At 30.8% G+C, this 23,149-nt stretch overlaps 1 protein-coding gene across 1 annotated transcript; it reads left to right on the forward strand.

Moving 5' to 3' along the window:
* The first annotated feature begins 8,384 nt into the window (after positions 1-8,384).
* On the forward strand, positions 8,385-18,472 carry pwn (pawn). The gene is made up of 8 exons (XM_065513244.1): positions 8,385-10,466; positions 10,533-10,952; positions 11,032-11,195; positions 15,111-15,233; positions 15,297-15,965; positions 16,025-16,200; positions 16,276-16,414; positions 17,723-18,472. The coding sequence occupies exons 1-8, from the start codon at positions 8,408-8,410 to the stop codon at positions 17,924-17,926; spliced, it is 3,954 nt and encodes a 1,317-aa protein (XP_065369316.1). The 5' UTR covers positions 8,385-8,407; the 3' UTR covers positions 17,927-18,472.
* The last annotated feature ends 4,677 nt before the right edge of the window (positions 18,473-23,149 follow it).

Genomic DNA, 23,149 nt, shown 5'->3' on the forward strand with positions numbered 1-23,149 from the left:
TAGTTTGCATATTAATTGCATATTTATGCTCGTAGAATTAATTTAGATCATTTTATTTTCTTATCATATTCAGTTTTTTTTTTGTGTGGAAAGGTGCGTCTTGAGTTATTAAAAATTAAATAATGGTTTTTTATGATATTTATTAAAAAAAATATTGATGAATATCTCAAGAAAATAAAAGATTTTTTTTCAATTAAAAATTTGCATATCGATGTGTATTTGCACAGAATTGATTATTTTAAATCGTATTATATAATAAAATAGTTTTGTGTTTTTAATTTAGTTTAGATTCCATATTAATTCGAGCTATTTCATTGTATTGAAGTGAAGATTAAAGCTTATCATTAAATATTAATTAAATTTAATATTTTGGTGTTATAATTTCTCTTGTTACTAATTAGCACTATCAGTTCAAAATGGTCGAACAAATCATTTAAAGTAATTTATTAAAACTATAAATATTTAACATTAATTAACCTAATTTAATGATGTTTTTTGCATAGAAGACACAAATAACATGTACAAAAATACTATTTTTACTAATTTTGAGCAAAATTCGTACAAGAACAAAACACATTTCTGTGCTATTTTAAATTGTATTAGCATTTAACCAGCTATTTTGTTGGAGGAATCGTTAAAGTAAAACAATTTACTGTCAATATTTAAGTTATTTTTGCGAAAGCATACATTTGAAAATATTTTACTAATTGTATGAAGTTTTTTTATGAGGTTCTGTTCCTATATTTCGGAATTCATTAATATAGAAAATTCAGAAAGTTCCATTGACAAATTAAGAAGTGCCACTTATGTTATGGTTTTCTATAGCGAACGAGTACTTTGAGTGGAAATTTAACATGTGTTTTGTTATTGTAACAAAAACAAAATACATGTAAAACGTCCACTGAAAGCACTCATTCGCTATAGAAAAACAGCACATTAGTCTTCATAAAAATAAAATAAACTAAAAACAAATAATGTACTCTCATTGTGAATTCTTACTCATTAATAATTCTCACTCACTCAGTACAATATATGTTTATTTTCATGTTTCTAGATCCATTACTATAATTCAAAAAGCATCATTAGAAGATCGAAATTTTACCATTAAATATTTTGATAAAAGTACCATCAAATAAAAGTACCTTGTGGCATAGAGAAACATAGAGCGGAAACTAGAAAAAAACTCAAACAAAAAATTTATTCAAAATAATCACACATACGAGTGTTGTTTTTGTTTTCACATAGTTTTTTCCATAGAGAAAATATACTTAGAGCGGAAACTAAAAAAAAACTCAAACAAAAAAATTACTCAAAAAAGTTACACATACGAGAGTTGTTTTCACATAGTTTTTTTACTAATACATTCTCACCACTTATGTTTTTGACAACTAAATTAGTTCTTTGACAGGAGAGTTTCCGTTCTATGTCTATGGTGTTTGTTACTCATACATTCTCACCACTTAGGTTTCTGACAACTGAGTTAGGTCTTTGACAGGAAAGTTTCCGCTCCCAATTAGCATGTATGTAGTATGAAATGAATTTGACTCTGATTGTTTTTTTGTTGTTATCAAATTGTTTATTGTAACTATAGAGAAACATAGAGCGGAAACTAGAAAAAAACTCAAACAAAAAAATTTCTCAAAATAATAACACATACGAGTGTTGTTTTTGTTTTCACATAGTTTTTGCTACTATTACATTCTCACCACTTAGGTTTCTGACAACTAAATTACGTCTTTGACATGAGAGTTTCCGCTCTATGTCTATTCTCTATGATTGTAACCGAATATATATTTTCTATTTATTTTTTTAGTTTTTTATAGGATATATATTGTTTTACTATAATAGAAAAATCTGTCACGTACGATATTAAATTTTATTTATTATAAAATCATCCAAAGATTGTTTTTATTTAAATATGACGTATTGCGAAGGAACAAATATTTAAAAAGAAAACATAACGCCTCTCACGAGTCACAAATGTTTGTCACGCACGAGTCACAAATTATGTCACGTACGATTTACCCTTATTTCGCTCGATATTTCGGACAACAATGTTTCGAAAGAACTTGTTACATATTTTTTTAAAATATAGTACCCTCTGAATGGAACATAAAGACCACTATTATTTTTGCAAAATCTATTCCACTCTATAGGCGTACAAATGTCGTTACATACGGCCAGCAAAACTAGAAAAAAATGTCCCAAAATTGGTCATCAATAATTCGTATCGTCAAGAACAGCCGCGGTGGCCATATAATGTCGTATTGATCTTCCAAATTTTGATTAAAATCTACTTGTGTTACTTTTTTCAAATATCAAGTTCTATCAGTCTTAAAATAACTTATTTTACGTATAATTCCATTTTTATAGGTTTATTATTACAAACAATTAAAAAGGAGTCATTGAAACCAATCAATCAATAAAATGTTTCATTATCTAAGTCATTAATTGTTCTTACTTCATTCATGATCATAATAAAAGCTTCATTTTATTTCTTTCTATATACATTTTTAAAGACATATATTTAAAAAGTACCATTAAATTCCCCATTTATTTATGAATTTAACTAAAGTTACATAACATTTGTTTATTTTTGTTAACCACAACAATTTACAAAATTAAACTACATAAAATAACTGCATTTGGCACTACAAACCAAAACAGTAACTCTGGCATTTAATTTTAATACAAAATATTTAAACATTTATTTAACGAGTAGTTTTTACTGTGATTATTATTTAATTTCAAAAATAAATTTCGATTTCGTAACTCTGCAACAACACACACACACACATGTGTATATGTATTAACGTATGTACTTATTTAACAAAGTGTAGTTAAATTAAAGACAAATTCAGGTAATTATTGTCGCTAGGAATATTAATGACTTTTTGTTGTTACACTGATTCATAACCACAATAAAAACTAGCGTAAACAAAGTACTTTTCGTGCATGGTTTTAGGCCGGTATCAGATAATCACGTATTTCAGAGTAAAATTTCAAACACTTTTAAGTTTAAACAACTAAATAATAAATTTATTGTCGTAGGTTGCTGAATGTTGAATTTTGTTTTCGTTTCGATTTTTGTTTACGACCATGCGTGTGTCTGATTATCTTGGTGTCAGTTTTGGCTTTGTGTATTTTTTTTTTATTATTTTTTCCTAAAAGGAAGTAAATACGCTTTGATACATGGTAAAAAGTAAACAAAAAATTAAACTTACACCCAAAAAATTGTATTTGTAAACATATAATTAATCATTTCACAAGACAAGACACATGCTCTCGCATTGTCAATAAAAATTTCGAAATTATGTTTTATTTCGCTAGAAAGGTCTTTCGAATACCGTTCATTTGATATATTGTCTTAGAATGTATTATTCGAGATATAAGTAAACATATTTGCAAATTTGAAACAACGTCGAAAGTAGCCTTCGGCGAAAATAATTTTTTTTACACGCACCTGTAGACTTTATTTGAGGTTAATTTTGAACGCGATACGTAAATTGCAATAAAACCAAATTTTTTACTTATATCTCGTTCATTTATGGACTGATAATCAGGCCTGTCACACATTTCGTTCGGAATGGTTTCAATTAAAACAAAAGTAAAATTTTTGGTACAGAAATTGATTAAAATTTTAAGAAAATCAAATAAATACAAACAAATATCAATTCCACTTTGAAAACTGAAAGTGGTTACATTCCGAAAGAAATTTTCGTTTTACTTTTTGTGAAGAAGCAAATTACGGAATTAATTCCACTTTCGATCGGAATGAAATTCTGTGATAGGCCTGTATGAAATCCATTCGGTTTGCCAAGAACTCATGTTGAAAAAAAACATTTCATGTTTACAATGCAGTATTTAAAATATTTAACCGTTTGGTATTGATATTTTTCTGAAAATTTAATTTTTATTTCTTTTTTACATGTTTTTGATTTTCTAATTTATATAATACTAGTTTCTAATTTATATAATACTAGTTGATCGCCCCGGCTTCGCCCGGTAGCATTTACTAATGTTAGTTCTTCTTAGTTCTTATTTGCAAATAAAATATCTAAATTTGTACTGCAGGGAGCTTTTTTATTACAGTTGCTGGCCTCACAAAAAAAAAGAATTTCCGAGTTTAACCCGGAATTTTTGATTTTTTTTCCTTTAGAAACCATCTCCTGAAAATTTCGAATCGAATAAAAAAAAATCAGCCAAATCGCTCCAGCCGTTTTCACGTGATGACATTACATACATGGACCATTTCATTTTTATATATATAGATGTTTAATCCTTAATTTATTGCTTTCCTATTACAATGTTGTGGATGCTAATGAGATACATATGACGGATTTCATGCCAAGTGAACCAACTTCTGAAATCGATGTCTTCCGATCAGGATGAAATTATCTCTATTGGATAGTAATCCAGGCACAATTTTCAACAAGATCAGCGGAGAATTTGCAAAATCAAAAACTTTTTGATTTTTTTTTCAAAATGGGCCCCTTTTCCACTCGCATCCCAGCGACCAAACACCTCATAAATTAATGGAACTAAGTTTTCTTTTGATCAAAAAAAATTTTAAAAATTTCAAAAATTGTATGTCTTGAGTTACAAAATATTTATTTTGATAGATTTCCCAATAGCATCCCACTAAGCGAAAAACAGGATCTTCAAGGAAAATATCTAAGCTTTCTTTTAAGCAAAAATTATAAGGGGTCCTTTTTGAAAAAAAGTCAACAAAATTTTTGATTTTGCAAAAAAAGTCAAAAATTGTATGTTTTGAGTTACAAAACATTTATTTTGATAGATATCCAACCTGCATTCCACTAAGCGACCAAATTGGTCATCAAGGAAAATATCTAAGCTTTCTTTTGACAAAAAAATAAATAAAAGGGCTCATTTTGAAAAAAATAGAACTAGAAGACGTCGATTTCAAAAGTTGGTTCACTTGACATGAAATCCCCCATATGTATATGTTAAAAAGTTTGTACTAAGTACAGTCATTCTAAGGCGATCTAGAAATATCCGTCCGTCCGTCTGTCGGTCTGTTGAAAACACGTGATTTCAACTAGCTCCCATACAAATGACACCCCGGAATACTGTATGAGGATGGGTCCATAATTGATCCTAACCCAATATAACCCCTATATCGGAAAAATATTTTATTTTTACATGTTTATAATGGGTATACAAGATTCGGTGCAGCCGAATATAACATTCTTCCTTGTTTTGATTTACGGTCGCTATTCATAAAGATTTTAAAACAATTCAAACACTTTTAATTTTCATATTTATCACGAATGTATTTATAAATACAAATAAGGCGAACAATAAATGTGAAGAAAATATGAAAAACTAGCTGTCTCGGTAAACGTTGTTGTGCCATAGCTCACACAAAGTTTGAAGACTATCACTATAATAGTACTCCAGATATGCAATAATAAATGTTTACTTCATATGGGAGGTGTCATGCCCATTGTACCTATATATGTCAATTGTGAATCTAAACCATCAAGGGACCCACTCAAACCCACACAACAAATTCTATCGAAATCGGCCCAGCCGTTAAGGAGGAGTTCAGTTCAGAATAATTAATATCAACGTATTTATGTTCAGTTTCATATAACTGAGATAATAAATTTTCAATTTTCAAAAATGGATTTAGCATTTTTGCATGCCACATTATAACAAGAAAAAACAAAATATTTGTAAACGTTATTCTAACGTTTTGTACTTAAATTAGCACGTTTGCTTACCAAGCCAACGATTTCGAAGATTTGAAAATTTGGACATCATTAAATCGAATCCATTATCATTATATTTAAGAGTTTCTGAGTTCCAAGTATAGGTGTCTTGGAATATAGTAGCAAAAAAAAATTAACTAAAATAACTGAATGATATAACAGATTTTAATTATGAATAAACGATAACACTTACAATTTTTTTTCCGAGAAAACTGTCCAGCTCGAAAGAATCAATCGAAATGGAAAAAGAGTTATTTTTTGTGAGATTTCCTGACTTAGTCCATTTTCATAATAACTGCCTCAAAACAATAGTTTTATTTCACTAAATCTTTTTTATGAGCATAAACTATTTTGTTATTTTAAGTGAAATAGAAAGTGGAATTTATTTTCTTGTGGTTTTTTAATCGCACCAAAAACAGTCACGCATTGTACAAATTTTTCATGTTTCTCAGTTTTCTTGTTTCATGTTTATTTGACTTGAATGATTTTTTGTCAGATTTTATAATTTTTGCGTAGGTTTGTTTAATTGGTCTTCAGACTTGTGTGTAGTGGAACTAAATATTTTTATAAAAAAAAATAAAATGTTATTTTGAGTCAAGGAAAAACTACAGTGTTTTTTAATGCCGCATTAAACGTTTAAATAGCTAATTTAATTACTCATATAAGTAGTTAATTTCAAATAAATGATTATTTTTTAAGCGTTTTTAAATATTACCACCTTATGAGCAGTTAGTCTCATTAAAACTCGGTTTCATTTTGACAAATTTCCGTTTCAGTTATTGTTGTGGCTTTTTTTTTGCCAATTTATGATTTATTTATAACCCATTACCACAATTATTTTTATTACTTTGTTTTTTTTTTAGCCGTGAAATGCTTGTGGAAGTTGCAACATCATTTAGTTGATTTGATTTCTTTTGATTTTCCTTAACAAAAATGGTCTTAGGTAGTTAAACCACTTTTACTTTCTATCGACAATATTTATTGTTTTTAATCAAAATATTTAATATAAAAAATAAACAATTTCATTTTCATTTAAAGAAATAATATTGAAAAAAATTGTCAGCCTTTTAAGTGTTACAGAAAAAACTAGCTTGAGTCATTTATACCAGCATTGTTTATTATTTTTTTTCTGTTTTATCATTTTCAAATGAAAGTGAAAACTATTTTAAAAGTTAATTGGAAAATTTGCTTGTTGATACAAGTTTGTAGTAAATACAAATATGAATGTTTTAAATTCATACATACATATGTATTTCCATTAATAAATTGTGTCAATGGAAATTAGGTATTCACATCAGACAGGATCACAAAAAAAGTTACTCCAATTAGCTCTTACAAAATAAGTTTGGTTGAATAGCAAGTTTAATTTAATTTTTTCCCATTCGATAAAAATTATATGATATTATTTAAGCTGGAAAATGACAGAAAATGTGGAAATTGTCTCATAGTCTGAAAAGAGTTACCGATATAGTTATAAAGTAGTCCAAGTTTTCCATAATGAGTGACAAAATTAAAGTTCCCTTTATTAGTTGCTACCGTGATGCTCAGTTGTAGTCTCAGAATATACGTCGTAAGGTTTCGGTCTAACCAAGGCCATATCATTACTGTGATTGTGCAAGTAGGTTTACTTCTCCACTTTTTTTAATGCTAAGTCAATGCAATATAATTGCCCGCTATGTTGCATATCATTATGGATGCCCGACATTCTTGTATTATACTCGATGTTGTGTATATACCTGTCAGGTGTATATCCCTACATGATATTCTCTTACGCCACAGATACTTAGCTGCCTTTTTATAGTCGATATGTCGTCCTGCTGAATATTAAACCCAGTTGGATGTAGACACCTTCACCAATTCTTCCTCTTTTTAAAACCATGCGTATAAATGAACAAAATCAGATCCCTTAATCCCTTGTTATTCAACATTGAAGAAGAATGGCCTCGAAGTACAGTAGTCAATGTGATCTTTGTATAATTCCAAGGATTTATGCTTCAATGAATTAATTAAGAACACCGGAATCCAGTTTAGGATTGTAAATAAAATAATGTATAGTTTGAGGCCCTTTTTAGTGCCTTTACCAGAGAGAGATCCCATTAATTAGGTCTAATGACCGTCTAAAATAGAAAGTTCATATTCCCATTATCTGATTGAAAACAGAACTAGTTCAGTCTTGCTTAGATTTATACGTAATAATACTCTTTGGTCGACTGAAACACGTATGTGAGTGCCAATGATTCTTTCTAAAGTTTGCAGCAAGAAATATGATAAACTAATTGGTCTAAAATCATTGCGCTGGTATATGTCGATTCCCCTCCTTTTAAATTTTGCAGTGCATTCCAACCATTGGTTGAGATCTTGCATAACTGAAGATTGCTGAGGACGTCCAAAGGGGGGAAGAAAATGCATTTTTCTAAATTAATAATTTAAATAATGTAAACTAGGCAAATTCAACAAATAAAGAAATACATTAAAATGTTGACAGATATCTATTTAAGGCAAATTCAACAAACAAAGAAATACATTAAAATGTTGACAGATATCTATTTAAGGCATTTTTGTTCCTACTATGTCAATGCATTAGTTATTTTATTTAATTTACTTTCATTTTCTCCTTCTTTTTAGCTGGCGTGCAAGACGTTTCGCAGATTTCTCCAAAATCGAGTAGCCATATGGAAAATATTGATTTAAATCCATTTCTAACAACCTCAAAATTATTACTGGAAACAACAATGGTCGAGACCGTAGCAAATAACCAAAAGGTATCGAAATCTTCACAGATCAGTGGCGAAAATGAGACCCGTGAACATGTTCGTGTAGAACGATCAGCATTACCCATTTTAAATGAGAACTTTCCCAAAATTGGTCCAAATAATGTACAATTTCCGGGGGAAACGGAAAAAGTAGCTGCAGCTGGTCGTTACTTTCAATACAATATAAAACCAACGAGCACATTTGAACAGGAATCGGAAAACGTAGAAACTACACATAAAGTTCGGGAGGGGAAATCGGCGAATTTGGCAACATCTGCTGCTACAATGACCGGTCCTTTTTTAGTAAATGGGGACCTTCGACAGCATATGTCGGGGTCCCAAATCGTGAATCCGACGAACAGCAGTACTGCGATCTCGACAGCAGCTACTGCCACATTGGTGCCACATAATGCCCGTCAAAATCCCAATCCCGACATCCAAGACATCATAACGGGCATTGTAAAGCTGCTCAACGGTAACGTTAATGTTCATGCTAATACTCAAGGTGTAAGGCGTCCATCGGCAAGTCGCATTAACAATCGTGGGCCTCCAAGAATATCAGAAGTACAAAATTTGCCCATAGAATATGATGGTCAAAAACCATCAGGAGGCACTTCTATACGGCCTCCGCCATATCCATTTGATCGCCCGGAAAGACCATTCATTACAGGTGTTCCCATTCCCGAACAAATTGTTCCTGTGCGGCCTGGTTTTGTAAGTAATCGACCACCTTGGCATCGTAATAAACCCCGACCACCGATTAGCACTTCAATCGGCGGTCGCAGACCAATACCTCAATACAAACCCCTACCTTCTTCACAAATGCAACCTCCACAAGAAGATGACCAGCAGTCCAATATTCCCAGCATGCATGCTAACGGACCCATTGAAATTCCTACAGTTGCCGAAGATTACCATGATATCAATGATAGTCCTGCGCCTCCAGACAACTCATTTGACTCGGAATTTTCGAATGAAGATTTAAATACTCAATATATTGAAGTGTCTGATAATGATACAGACACTCAGACATCCAATAATTCAGCTGACAAGGTAAAGGAGGAAATTCAACCACCTCCTATGACATCGAAAAAAGAAGAACACCCCATTAAAAAGAAGAATAATAAACACAAGTCTCCCGATAAGAAAAAACATTCCTCCGATTTCTATACCACAATAGTAGAGACAAGTTCAGAGGTCCACACTGTAATGCATATGTCTTCTACGTATGTGCCAATGCCTATGGATACAACAGAAGCTGTAGCTGGCATAGATCCCTCTGCAGAAGAAGTTATTTTTATGACTGCCAGCAAAACACCAGAGTTGGAAACTATGGCCACAATTACGAAGAAGGAAACTTCTTCTACATCAACACCAACTCCCCTAAAGAATAAAATATCATCTACCATATCTACTAAACCCTTGAACACAGCAGAAAATGAGGGAACAATTTTTACCAGCTCAAATCTGAGTACTGAGTTAAAGAATACTATAGTTCCTACAAAAATTACCTCTGTTCCCATACCCACCACTACTACTAATTCATATACTACTACCACAACCACTACTACTACTACCACCACCTCAACCACATCTACAACTGAAACTGTACCCACCTCTAATAACCAACATCCAACTCCAACACCACCGCCACCACAACTACCCGCTCAATATCAACCAAGACCTGGTATTGTATTGGACGATCCCGAGTTCCAACCGGGTGGACGTCCTCGCCCACAACGTCCACCCCAATCACAGGCGCCTCGCAATCCTGCTCCTCCCGTTAACATACAACCAACACGTCAGCATTTACCACCCGGTTATGGTGAAATATTTGATGTGACACTGTCTGCCATACAGGGACCTGGTTCCAAGAGTGGCTCACAACAAACGATCAATATTAAACCATTTGGTTCTTATGGCTCTCCGGGTGGTAATGGTGCTCAGCCAAATGCAGATATTATTGTGTCCGCTTCAGGTGATGACGGTTTTGTTTCCATAGATGGTAAACGTACTTACATCAATCTTTTTGGTGATCCCACAGATCCTCCGACAGGCGTTCAGTTGCCCTCAACACCAGCCACAGCTATACCCCAGTTACCAGGTAGTGGTACATCCTCAACCTCGAAGCCAATTAGTAGTACTGGCAGCGCGCTAGGTGGTAGTAGTGCCAATCCACCGGTATCTCCGATAACTCAACAAAATTCACCCGGTTCGGTATACGGTGTAGCTGAAACGGAAATTGTTGATATACACACAAACAAACCGCAACATGTTAAACCACAACAACAGCCACCAACAACTACTAACGCTGGACCGGCTAGACCACACTATAGGCCACGTACCACTCAACCACCAGTTCGTATTGATACTTGTATTGTTGGAGACGACTCTACTTGTGATCAGGCTCAACACGAACATTGTAAAACGGAAAACGGTGTATCAAGTTGTCACTGTAGACCAGGTTAGTATAGGGCTAATTTATTTTCGATGAATTAAGAATTTGCAGGAATCTAATATGTGCTTTTTTTAATTATTATTAGGTTACTCCAGACGTAAACACCGAGAACCTTGTCGCCGAGTTATAACATTCTATATTGGAATGCGTGTTGATCGAATTTATGAACATCGCATTGTGTGGGATAATAAACTGGCAGATCGTAACAGTGAGCCCTTTAGTCAGTTGAGTTTTGAGTCCATTAGAGCTGTAAGTTAAATTTTACTATTAGTATGAGTATACTGTAAAATATCATCTAGGAAGAAACATCAATCTCTTCAAAAGCATTTCAAATCAGATAAATTATAATATAACAAAGACAATATAACATGGACAGCAAATGTATGAACGCATATTTGACCACAATGTTCCCTCATTTATTCAAAATGATGATGATGATGATGTTTCCGAAATACAAATGGAGCAAAATTTTAAAAACGAATTAGAATATTCAATCAATATTGAAAAAGAAAACTCTAAACATTGAAAATCAAATGCTGAAATCCATTTTAAGCAGCAATTAGCTTTATTTGAAGCAAGTATAAATCGGCAAAATAAATTAGATTGTTTTTATAATGCTTTACTGACGATAAAGCCAACACCTATCGAAAGCAAAAGAGTTTATAATTGGCTATCGATGCCAGAAAATGTTTATATATTACACCGTACTACAAAAGGAGAAAAAAATCGTTAGGCACGAACCGGATGATATACGTATGAAACTATAAATGAAATGGAGAAAAACTGCTCACTGCGATCCTGTTTCTTTTTAAAAGGACTTACAATTTTCAGAGAAGTACATTTTTAAAAAAATGTTTTAAAATACTTCTGATCGTCCAAATTTGGTGTCAAATGATCAAGAAGATTTATAAAATATTTCGTATTATTTTTATTTTATCCTGTGAGGAAAAATATGTCAAAAATGTCCTTTAAAATTGTTATCCTTGAATATCCTTTTAGATTTCTAATATTTTTTTTAAAAAAAATAGATCGGTCAACAATGGACCATAGCTCCCATATAAGCAACATTCTCGAAAATGGCATTAATATACGTAAATCTCTGAAATATTTCAGTATCCAAACAAAATTCAACACAAATATGTTTCATATATTCGCAAATCATCCCACCAAATTTTGTGACGATTGGTCCATAATTAGTCATAGATCCCATATAAGGCCCACTACCTAAAATGTTGGTATTCAAATAAGATTCAACACAAATAAGTTTCATATCAAAAGGAACTCTTTATAATCATATACTCGGTGTAGGGTATCATAAGGTCGACTATACCATTTTACTTGTTTATTAAAAAGTATTCTTCGTTGCTTTTCACAACGGTTTTTGTTAAATTTTTTTTCGAATCAAATATTAAAATAAAATATAAAAAATCAAATAATGCAAATTTAAAATATTATTTAACACTTAAGTAGTGAAGATAGAAGGATGAAATTTTTGGCATTTGAATTTGGATCTTTAACTCACAATTTTTTTGAAAAAAAAATATTGGAAATCTATCTATTCAAGGATAAATATTTGAAAGGACATTTTTGACATCTTTTGATCCTGACTGGATAAAATAAAAATAATACGAAATATTTACAACTCTTCTTGATCATTTGACACCAGATTTGGCATAGTAGGATGATCAAAAGTATTTTAAAGCATTTTTTTAAAAATGTACTCCTCTGAAAATTTTAAGTCCTTTTAAAAGGAAACAGGATCACGAAATGAAAAACTTAAAACGCAGTTATTCTCCATTTAATTTATTGTTTCAGACGTATGCATATCATCCGGTTCGTGTCTAATATTGACTGCCTGTTCCACGATGTCGAAAGAAAAATGAGTCGAAAAATTTTTTATGAAAAACACTCAGTTTTTAAAATTCTTTCGAATAGTTTTCATGCAAATTTGTTCGATATCGTGAAACAGCCCTTGCGTGTCGTACGGTGTTATATTTAAACATCGATGATAATATTAAATATTTTTGAAATTTATTGCTTCTTTACTTAAAACTAGGATCGCCTGGTAGCCGAAATTCGACCACTTTTAAACGCTTTTTACCACTTTTATGAGAAGAATTATGTTCTGCAAATCTAGAGAAAATAACCTTTTAAACCATATATGTTTCATGAATATTGGTGGACAATAACATACTTAAAAGTGTACCACAAAAAAACTTGTGGCCTATTTATATATATGATATGAAACTTCAAATAAAATGTACAACCTGTAAACATTATCCGATTTATTTTATCTCCATTAATTCACTAAGTATTCCATATCACATAAATGTTATTTATCCAGCCAATGGTATCTCAGTTTTTATAAAAGGCCCAATTAAATATTTATTATACTAAGCCATTGTGATCTTGAAACTTGTGAGTAGAAACTGGGTTTAGTGTATTTCATTTCTGTCTATATCTTAAAGCGTGAGGCCGTGTCCCACAACTGAATCTCATAACCAGGCACGGATCTAGCTCAATGGTTTGGGAGCGGAAAATAGATAGAATTTCTACAATATTTTTTCTGTTTTGTATATAAAAATGTTATATTTTGTTCTAAAATATTACTTTTGGTAGGGAAATTTCCTTTTTTCCCTCCCTGTGAATCCCCGCCTGCCATAACACAATATTTTGTTTTATTAATATGTAATAAAGAGAATATTACATTCTAAACTAAACATAAAGTTTCTGTCAATTGAATTTGTATTGTTGGCAATTTCATTACATTGCATCGACTTTAATCTCTTGCAGGATTCCATTTAAAAAATCACTTAAAAATCGTTTCAACATTTCTCAAGTGTCGAAAGAAGCATTCAAGTGCCATCTGAACTCCATTTACTCCACCTATAAATGAAATACAACTCTCATGTAGGTCATAGAATTACATTTTCAATAAACATATCGCTCATTTGCTGCAACAATGTCATAACTCAAAATCCGGGTGTATGAGAGTGTTTTTTTCATAGACAACAACTAGATAGGTAACTGAGAGCCAAAAACCTAAGTCTGTTGTCAAAAACCTAATTCATGAGAATGTATTGCATGTATTTTGTTATTGTATCACCCTATGCAGGGCTGCCAGATGAATTTGGGAAAAAATCGTCAATATCCCGATAAAAAAGAAAAAAATCGTCATTTCGAATTTTAAAAAATCGTCAAAAAAAATCGGAAAATTAAAATGGTCGAGATTTCTAACAGGAATTTTACATTTCTATATAAAAAGTGAACCAAAACATCACATTTATCAAAAAACATTTCTTAAAATTGAAATTTATAAATAAGGGATTACTAAAATCAAAAAGTAAATCTCAATTTAATTATAATATAAGGTTTCATTCAGAATTTTTTTTTAAATAAAACATACATATAAAATAGAATTTAACGTCTAAATCTTTATTATGACCCGGAAGAACAATCTCTGACATTTATTTTTAAAGATAATTTCATTAAAATATAGCAGTACGCTGTAGGTGGTCCATTCGGAAGGTAATAATGCCTGAGATTAAAGCATAAATTCGAGCTTGGCGGCTTCAATTGAATGGGGTAATGTCATTATATTCTGAATAAATTTTGTCAAAATAGAAAAAGTAGCTTTAGAATTTTTCCGTTTTATTTCAGTAATTTATTTACAAAAATTGATTTAAAATCTAAAAATTTTAATAGACAAAATTCAAAATCTAAATATTCACGAACAAAATGAGAAAATTCTTTACTATTTCATAAAATAGTACCATATTTTCATAATGCAGAAAATCGTCATTTTCGAGAAAGAAATCGTCAAATCGTCAAATTGCTATTTTTGAAACCAAAAATCGTCAAAATGACGATAAATCGTCAAATCTGGCAGCTATGCCCGTATGTGTGAATAGAGAGTAATTTTTCCATATATATTACTCTCTCCTTCCGTTCTATGTGTTTATTCTATGGTTTTTTGTTGTTAACGTCAAAATTAAAATTCATGTTTTCTCGTATATTTGACAAGCAAAAAATTTGGGTTAAATACAGATTAGAAAGATATTAATATCTACTATTCGAATCAGGTTTTATTTCTGATATTATCATCGGAATCAAATTAATTTTCATGAGGTTTTAATTTACATATTTATTTTTCGTAAACATCAGATTGATTCAGCCATGTCGATGACTCCATACTCAGATGAATTTATGGATGCCAAAGTTAATAATATATACCGTGGAGATCCAAATTTAGGAGGCAGTGGAGTTTATGTCAATTTAACAATTAAGGCAAGTATTCGCTTTATCAATCATCGTCTTAGTCCACTTTTAATACTATTTTAATAAACTTAGTTGGATGAAAGCGTTGAAACACTGCGTCCCAACTTGCGCACTGATGTCCAGAAACATTTGTTGGGAGTTCTGCATAGACGCAACAATAACATTGGAAACTCGGTATTATATGTCAGTTCACCGGAGGGTGCCATATCTGCTTTAAGAGACTTGGATGAATGTCAAATAATAGAGTTAAATGACTGTCATCCCACGGCAACGTGTGCAAATGTTTGGGGAAGTTTTCGTTGCACATGCCAAGAAGGCACTAAAGATCCTTGGTATGATCAACCTAATCGGGCTGGAAGAGAGTGTCAAACCTGCCCGGAGGCGTATTGCAATAATCGTGGAATCTGCAGTTACAATGAAGACGGCAATCAAGTGTGTGAATGTGATTCCAGTCATTATGGTGGACAATGTGAAATTGATGGTGAAGTGCTGGGAGTAGCTATAGGAGCATCAGTGGCAGCTGTTATTATCATCGTATTGACTCTGATCTGTTTGATAATGTGGTCGCGCAGATGGCAAAGGGAACAAAAGAATGCCATAGGCTCACCGGTGTTTGGGTACATGAATACGGCACCCTTGAAGTCAGCTGCATTGCCACAACCCGGCTATCAAGTTACCTTAGAAGATCGCATGCGATGGGCCCAAATTGCCGATGTTATGGCACAAACCAATCACTATGGGGTAATTATTTAGCTTTAATTTTATTTCCTCAATTATAATTGCCATCTTTTTTTTTAAAGGTTGAACCTATGGGTGGACCTACACGACCCTCATCGGCCATGTTTGCTTATCCAAATTTACAGACATTGGGTACAATGGGTATGGGTACTATTGGCGGTATGTCTATGCAAAGTACTATGCAACAAATGCATCAAAGTAACACCATGGCACCGCCAGTTCCCCTACCACGGTATGAGTGCGTATTATTTTAGGATAACATTTAATTACTATACTTATAATGTACCATATATTTTCTGTTTTTCATTTCTAGTTTGGGCCTAAGTTCACGTTCCGCGGGTATGAGGACCTTAGAAAATTCAAGCTCCAGTGAGGAAGAAGATCGTACCGATTTATTGGGTAGAAACTTTCAAGTACCAAGACCGAAAAGTCGCAGCAATGGTAGCATAACGGTACGTTTTTTTCCATATCGTGGCCTACTTATAAGATTTTTGAAAAATTATTCATCGAGTTTATACCAAATAAAATTGAGGATTGTAAAATTTAAATTAATAAAATTCCAAATGAAATTGAGAATTTCAATTTTTAATTGGAAAAATCACAATTGAAATTAAAAATTTCAAATTGAAATTGCGTAAATTTTATATGAATTTGAGAATTTCAAATTGAAATAGGGAAAATTCCAAATGAATTAAAATGGAAAATTTTCATAACTAAACAAAATAATGTAGAAACGATTAAGAATATGGGGGATTTTGAAATTGATGTCTTCCGATAGGGATGCAATTTACGCCAAGGTTAGTCCTATTGGATAGTAATTAAGACACCAAAAAGGGACAATTTTGAAAAAAAAAAGTAAAAAAAGTTTTTATTTCGGAAAAAAATTTAAAAAATTTCAAAAGTTTTTTATTTTTTTTAAATTTTTTTTTTCGGAACATTGAATAAATATCTATCTAAACTATTTGTGACACATTTTACTAAGAACACTAGGTAGTAAGTTAAATGGATCAGAAGAAACACCAGTTTGGCCAAAATGGAAAATTTTTACCTCCTCTAACTCAGAGAGTTCTTGACCAATCTTGTTGAAAAGTTATGTCTGAATTACTATCCAATAGAACTAACCGATCGGAAGACATCGATTTCAAAATCGATTTTATTTCGTATAGTTATTTAATGTAAAATTCCAATTCAAAGCGATCATAATTTCAAAAGTGAATTTATTCTCAGTAAAATTTGCTAAAGTTAACTTAAAGTAATTGAATAAAAAAAGGCTATGAATACAATAACAATATTTTAGAACAGTTAAAATACAATTTTTATTCACTTTAATACAAAATGGAAAATCTAATTTATCAATCCGACCAAATACAGTTTCAACAAAATCATTATTTTCAACTTGAATTCGTTAATAACACTGTGCACAAAATTGACACGTTTTTCTGTCAAGAGGGGCTTAAACTATTTCGGGTACGCTGAATTCAGTGGTACTAGCCGTTTTTTTAGGTTAGCTCGTATTTTCGAGATATACCATAGCAGCTTCTGGACGTTAAATTTTGCAATCCACCTTTTCGATAATTGCTGGCCGAATAACACGAACAATGTTGGTCTCCAACGCAACAAAAATTGTTTTAAACTATCATAATATATTAGGACAATATGATAATATGAATTAATAGCAGACCGTTTGAATACCCTAAATAATTTGATTTTCTTGCAATAACTTATGAAAAATAAATTTGTATTATTCTTTTGTTTTTTAGAATCAATCTGGCATTTATTATGATGTTGACTATGAACCCTCGGCCAATGGAATTGGAAGTTCTAGTGTAGATCGTCTGTACGGATCACAAAATCAGTCTACAACACATTCACACATGGGTAATCATCATATACCGGGTCCACAAGGCATACCCATGAGTACGTATACATCGGGACGGGCACCCAGTAGTTATTATATGAAGTAGATCCCTAGTTTTTTTAGTTAAGTCTACACTACACTGAATAATATCTAAACACTTGTATCGATATGAGTAAATTTTATAATTTGTAGATACATTTGTAATTAGTTTATCTATATATTAATCGTATATATTATATATACTTTTAAAATATCAACAATATTTTGTAGATCTAAAGGTCCACTTATCTTGTAAGCATAATTTCTTGGCAATAAATTTATGTAAGTATCTAAATATAACTAAATATGTATGTGTAACATTAAGATACTTTATCTCTTTAGTACTAGTCTCTTAAGAAGAAAATTGTAAATATTAATAAACAAAGAAATAATTATTTATTATAAATAAAATATGTATTTTATTAAGTATTTATCAACAATGTTTAAGTGAATTTATTAAAAAATACTAAAATGTTTAAATTATTATTAAAAATGTGTACTAATCATAATTTTTAAAGTTCTTTCCATAAATTAATGCAGTGTTCTTAAATTAGAATAATATCAGTAAATAGAAATGTAAATAAATAATTTTATGAAAATAATATGAATAAAAGTTTAATTATTTTATTCTTAATCACTGCACCATTTTTGGTTTCATGGGGAAATATGTATATTAAATTTTAAAATAAAACTATAATAGAAATCAAAACTTTTAGTGATTATAAATTCAGATGAACATCAATTAAAATACATTTTCGCGGGTCGATTATATCGTCAGAAAGCTTTAGCGCATATTTTAATACTAATATTCCGAAGTTTCGAAAATAATTTTAAAATTCGAAATATTTTAATTTTTTATGAAATAAATCAGTACAAAATAGATTTCCTGCTCTAGAATATAGTTTTAGAAATTTCCTTAAAGTAACAACATATATATTCGTTGTGGTGACCAAATTTATTGCTGATCGAATGATTTCATTATAATGCTACATTTTTATCTTTTTAAAAACGGTTTAGTAGTTTAAAAAAGGAAAGTTTGAAAAACATTATGCAACTTTAAACCAGCAGTTAAAACCGTTATATTTTAATTCAAGTTTTTTCGGTTCTACCTACAGATAATCAGTTGACATATACATCTTCAGTTGAACTATACATCTTCTGATTTCGATGATATTTGGTATACAAGTTCACCATGCCCATACAAAATTTGAATTTCTCTAAAATTTCAAAATTGTTGAAAACAGCTAAAGTAAGATTGCTAATAACTTTTGAACTGTTTGTCAGATAGTCTTATTCCTGATTTCGCACTTAAGTTAATGAATCTTAGTTTTAACGCTTTTTTGTTGGAAAATACATTATTCCCAAAACAGAATATTGCATTAGAAATCGCCCTTGAACAAAGGATATATCTTCCATTTTCTAAAATGTTCCCTCTAATAAAAGCCATTGCTTGATGGATAATTAGGAGTTCACTAGATAATATAAATTATATTATTATATACTAGCATTTCACCCGCTACTTCGTTAGCGGAAATGTCCCTTCGTATGTAAATGCGCTCTAAATTTTTTTTGAAATGATGAAACAAGTTTGGACAAAAAGCATTGGAATAAATGAAATAAATTCGATCGAGTGGTAAAAAAGCGTGTGGCCAGCTTAACATTCCAATAACAGGAACTGAATGTCATTAGTAAATCAAAAATTAAATAACTTGCATAAGAGTACCGTTCTAACAGAAACAATCACACATTCTTATGATACAATGCAGGTGTATAGAAAGCGAAAAATCGAATGGTCAAAAAAAAAAATAAAATTACGATCGAAACAATGACAAAAGATTCAGCTCAACATCCCAATTAGAAAGACTGAATGATAACTTTTAAAGTGACAATAAAAAAACATAATTTGGAAAATAGAGGACACATCACCGGAACCGCTGGACTGATTTCGTGCAAGCTTCCCATAAACCATCTACAGACCATCCCCAACGTACCCTGGTACCTTTTAGTTGAATTCGGTCGACCCGTTTCCGCGATAGTGGTGACATCAAAGTGTACACTTCTTTTTATACATATATAGGGGGCATTTCATGTCAAGTCAAGTCAAGTCAACCAACTTTTGAAATCGATGTCTTCCGATCGGGATGAAATTTGCACAGAGGTTAGTTCTGGATAGTAACTCAGACACAATTTTTCAACAAGATCGGTCGAGAACTCTCTGTCAAAATTTGACATTTTGGCCAAGCACGTGTTTTTTCTTATCCATGTATCTTATTACCTATTGTTCTTAGCTAAATGTAAGAACAATAGGAAAATGTAAGAACAAATAGCTTAGACAGCTCTTTCTTCAATCTTTCAAAAAAAAAAAAAATTAAAACAAAATTTTAATATTTTTTTCCGAAATCAAAAACTTTTTTGACTTTTTTTTTTAAATGGGTCCTTTTTTTCTTCAAATAAAGCTTAGATATTTTCCTTGAAGACCTATTTGGTCGCTTAGTGGGATGCGAGTTCGGTATCTATCAAAATAAATGTTTTGTAACTCAAAATATAAAATTTTTGACTTTTTTTCAAAATCGACCCTTTTGAATTTTTTTTTAGCTCAAACAAAAGCTTAGATATTTTCCTTGAAGACCCATTTGGTCGCTTAGTTGGATGCGAGTGGGATATCTATCAAAATAAATTTTTGATTTTTTTTTTGCTCAAAAGAAAGCTTAGGCCCATTCCTTTAAGATATTTTAGGTCGCTTAGTGGGAAAATAAATATTTTTTAACTCAATTTTTGACTTTTTTTTTGAAAAATTTAACTTTTTTTCAAAATGGGCCCTTTTTTAAATTTTTTTTGGCTCAAAAGAAAGCTTAGGTCCATTCCTTTAAGATATTTTAGGTCGCATAGTGGGATGCGAGTTCGGTATCTATCAAAATAAATGTTTTGTAACTCAAAACATAAAATTTTTTACTTTTTTTTGCAAAATCAAAAACTTTATTTACTTTTTTTCAAAATTTTTATTATTGTTTTTTAAAATATATTTTTTTCGAAAGACTGAAGAAAGAGCTATCTAAACTATTTGGGATACATTTTGCTAAGTTACATGTATAAATAAAAATCAAATGTCGTTCGTTGGTAATTGCATCAGTTGAGAGCGGCTGCACCGATATGGCTAATTTTCTGTTAAATGTTTGTAGTAGACCAATTTATGTTTTTACTGAAAGAAATATTCACCACTCCGACTTTTTATTTTTTTTGCTATTTTCTATTTAGCTATTTTTAAGTAATCCAATTTATGTTTTTCTGCATATGTTTCCGTTTTTTACGATCTGTGATCATTCATATTTCTGAACAAAAATCGATTTTTTATATAAAAACTCAAAATATATAAATTCGCTAATAACTTGGCCAATACGTTTTTAATCAAGAAAAGGAGCTTGATCTTTGATCACTCATATTTCAGACCAAAATTCGATTACTTATATAAATATTCACAATATCTTAAATAATTGATAACACTGTCCAACAGCATTTTTGGAACAGAATAACGACCCTATAATTCTGAAAGGGCATGTTGAGTAGAGCATTTTTGTAGAATAAACTTATAGTCCAGCTGGTCTGAATTTTTTTTAACAGTGGGTCTAAGTTTTCATTTTTTGATCGAAGGGAGCAGTATACTAACTAAAAAAATGTTGTAAGTTAATATCTGAGAGAATTCTTATGGTCAGAGTTATATTATGGAATTTTATGGGGATCATTTTTGTGGAAGATCTTAAGCCTTTAGCTCCTCTCTTTAGGGGTCAATTTGACCCTTTTTTGAGAAAATCAAATAAAGTCCTTTCCAAAAGGACATTTAGGATTCAAATATTCTACGAAAATTTTTGCCGAAAAATTTCAGTAGGGTCACCAAAGATACCAAAGTTGTAAATAAAGCTCTTTACGCTTAATTCGCAAGATTACACGTCACCTTTTGTTTCACATTTTTTAAAAAAATCACAAAAAATCTATTTATGAGCTGATATTTAAAATATAAATAGTCCTAGAGAAGATCTACAAAAAATATATATACATATGTAAATTATCACTTTTAGGTCAAGAGTTATTTATGTTTATTTATTTATTTATTTATTTTTTTTAAATTTGTTCCATCTTTTTTTAGTTTTTTAGATATGTCGGGCCTACGGTGGTTCGAAATTGTTTTTTTTTAAATATCACCTATATTCGCGATAAAATTTCGAATACAATAAAAATAACTTGTTAACAGTATTGTCGTCCCTATAAAAAGTTACATGTAAAAAAGTTGGAACATGTAAAAATGGCCGTATTTTTTACGTTTTTTTCAAAAAACACATTTTGCATGGAATATATAAAAAAACGTTAAAATTTTTCAAAAGGGAGCAAGGTTTGTGGAGCTCCTGATGAACAAATACAAGCTTTTAGTATAAGTAGTTGGTATTGGTGAAAACCTTAGAACTTGAAGATTAACAGTTTAGTGAAATGAAATAATTTTATGAATTCTTCGGACTTCATTTACCTTAGAAACTAAAAAATTTTAATATTGGGATTTTTCATGAACAAAAATATAAAATTTTAAATAATGTAAAATTTTAACGGTTAAAGATGATATAACAAAATTTGAAAATAGTGTAGATCCAAATGTCCTTAATGCAATGGAATTATAATCTTTAACACTTTTTATTTTCAAATACCAAAATTCCTATTACGGCGAAAATGTGTTCCAAAAACTGAGTTTTTTAGAAAACACCCTACGGCGACGTTATTTACTGTGTGATAGTAAAATAACTTTGTGCGTGTTTAAATAAGATATAGGGCTATACATGCATGGAGCCTTTTCGAGGATCAGTGATTTGCCTTTTTAGAATTTTTTGCTCAAACCAACAAATTTTTTTTTTAATTGGCAAAGTTTGGATAAGTCTGGAGGCGACTAGGTCCACTTAAGTAAGTCAAGTTTTACTTTCTACGCTTTTGCATTAGGTTCTCTTTTCGAATCATGTACAAATTTTATATAGTACCAAAGAAAATTTTTTTCTACAAAAGAAAATATATAGGGATTTTTTTTGGGAAAAAACGTAAAAAATACGGCCATTTTTACATGTACCAACTTTGGATGCGTGTAAATTTTTATAGAGACGACATGACTGTTAGGAAGTTATTTTTATAGTATTCGAAATTTTATCGCGTATATAGGTGATATTTTAAAAAAAACTGTTTCGAACCACCGTAGGCCCGACATATCTAAAAAACTAAAAAAAGATCGAACAAAATTAAAAAAAGTAAATAAATAAAC

This window comes from Calliphora vicina, chromosome 5 (genome assembly GCF_958450345.1).
Source record: "Calliphora vicina chromosome 5, idCalVici1.1, whole genome shotgun sequence".
Taxonomy (NCBI): Eukaryota; Metazoa; Arthropoda; class Insecta; order Diptera; family Calliphoridae; genus Calliphora; species Calliphora vicina.

What these genes read in the sequence shown, in the direction of transcription:
- pwn (XM_065513244.1), top strand. Translation starts at nt 8,408, where the DNA reads ATGGAAAATATTGATTTAAATCCATTTCTAACAACCTCAAAATTATTA. An exon ending in ATGTCAATTTAACAATTAAG is followed by an intron (nt 15,234 to 15,296) that starts GCAAGTATTCGC and finishes TAATAAACTTAG; the next exon opens with TTGGATGAAAGCGTTGAAAC. An exon ending in GTTCCCCTACCACGGTATGA is followed by an intron (nt 16,201 to 16,275) that starts GTGCGTATTATT and finishes TTTCATTTCTAG; the next exon opens with TTTGGGCCTAAGTTCACGTT.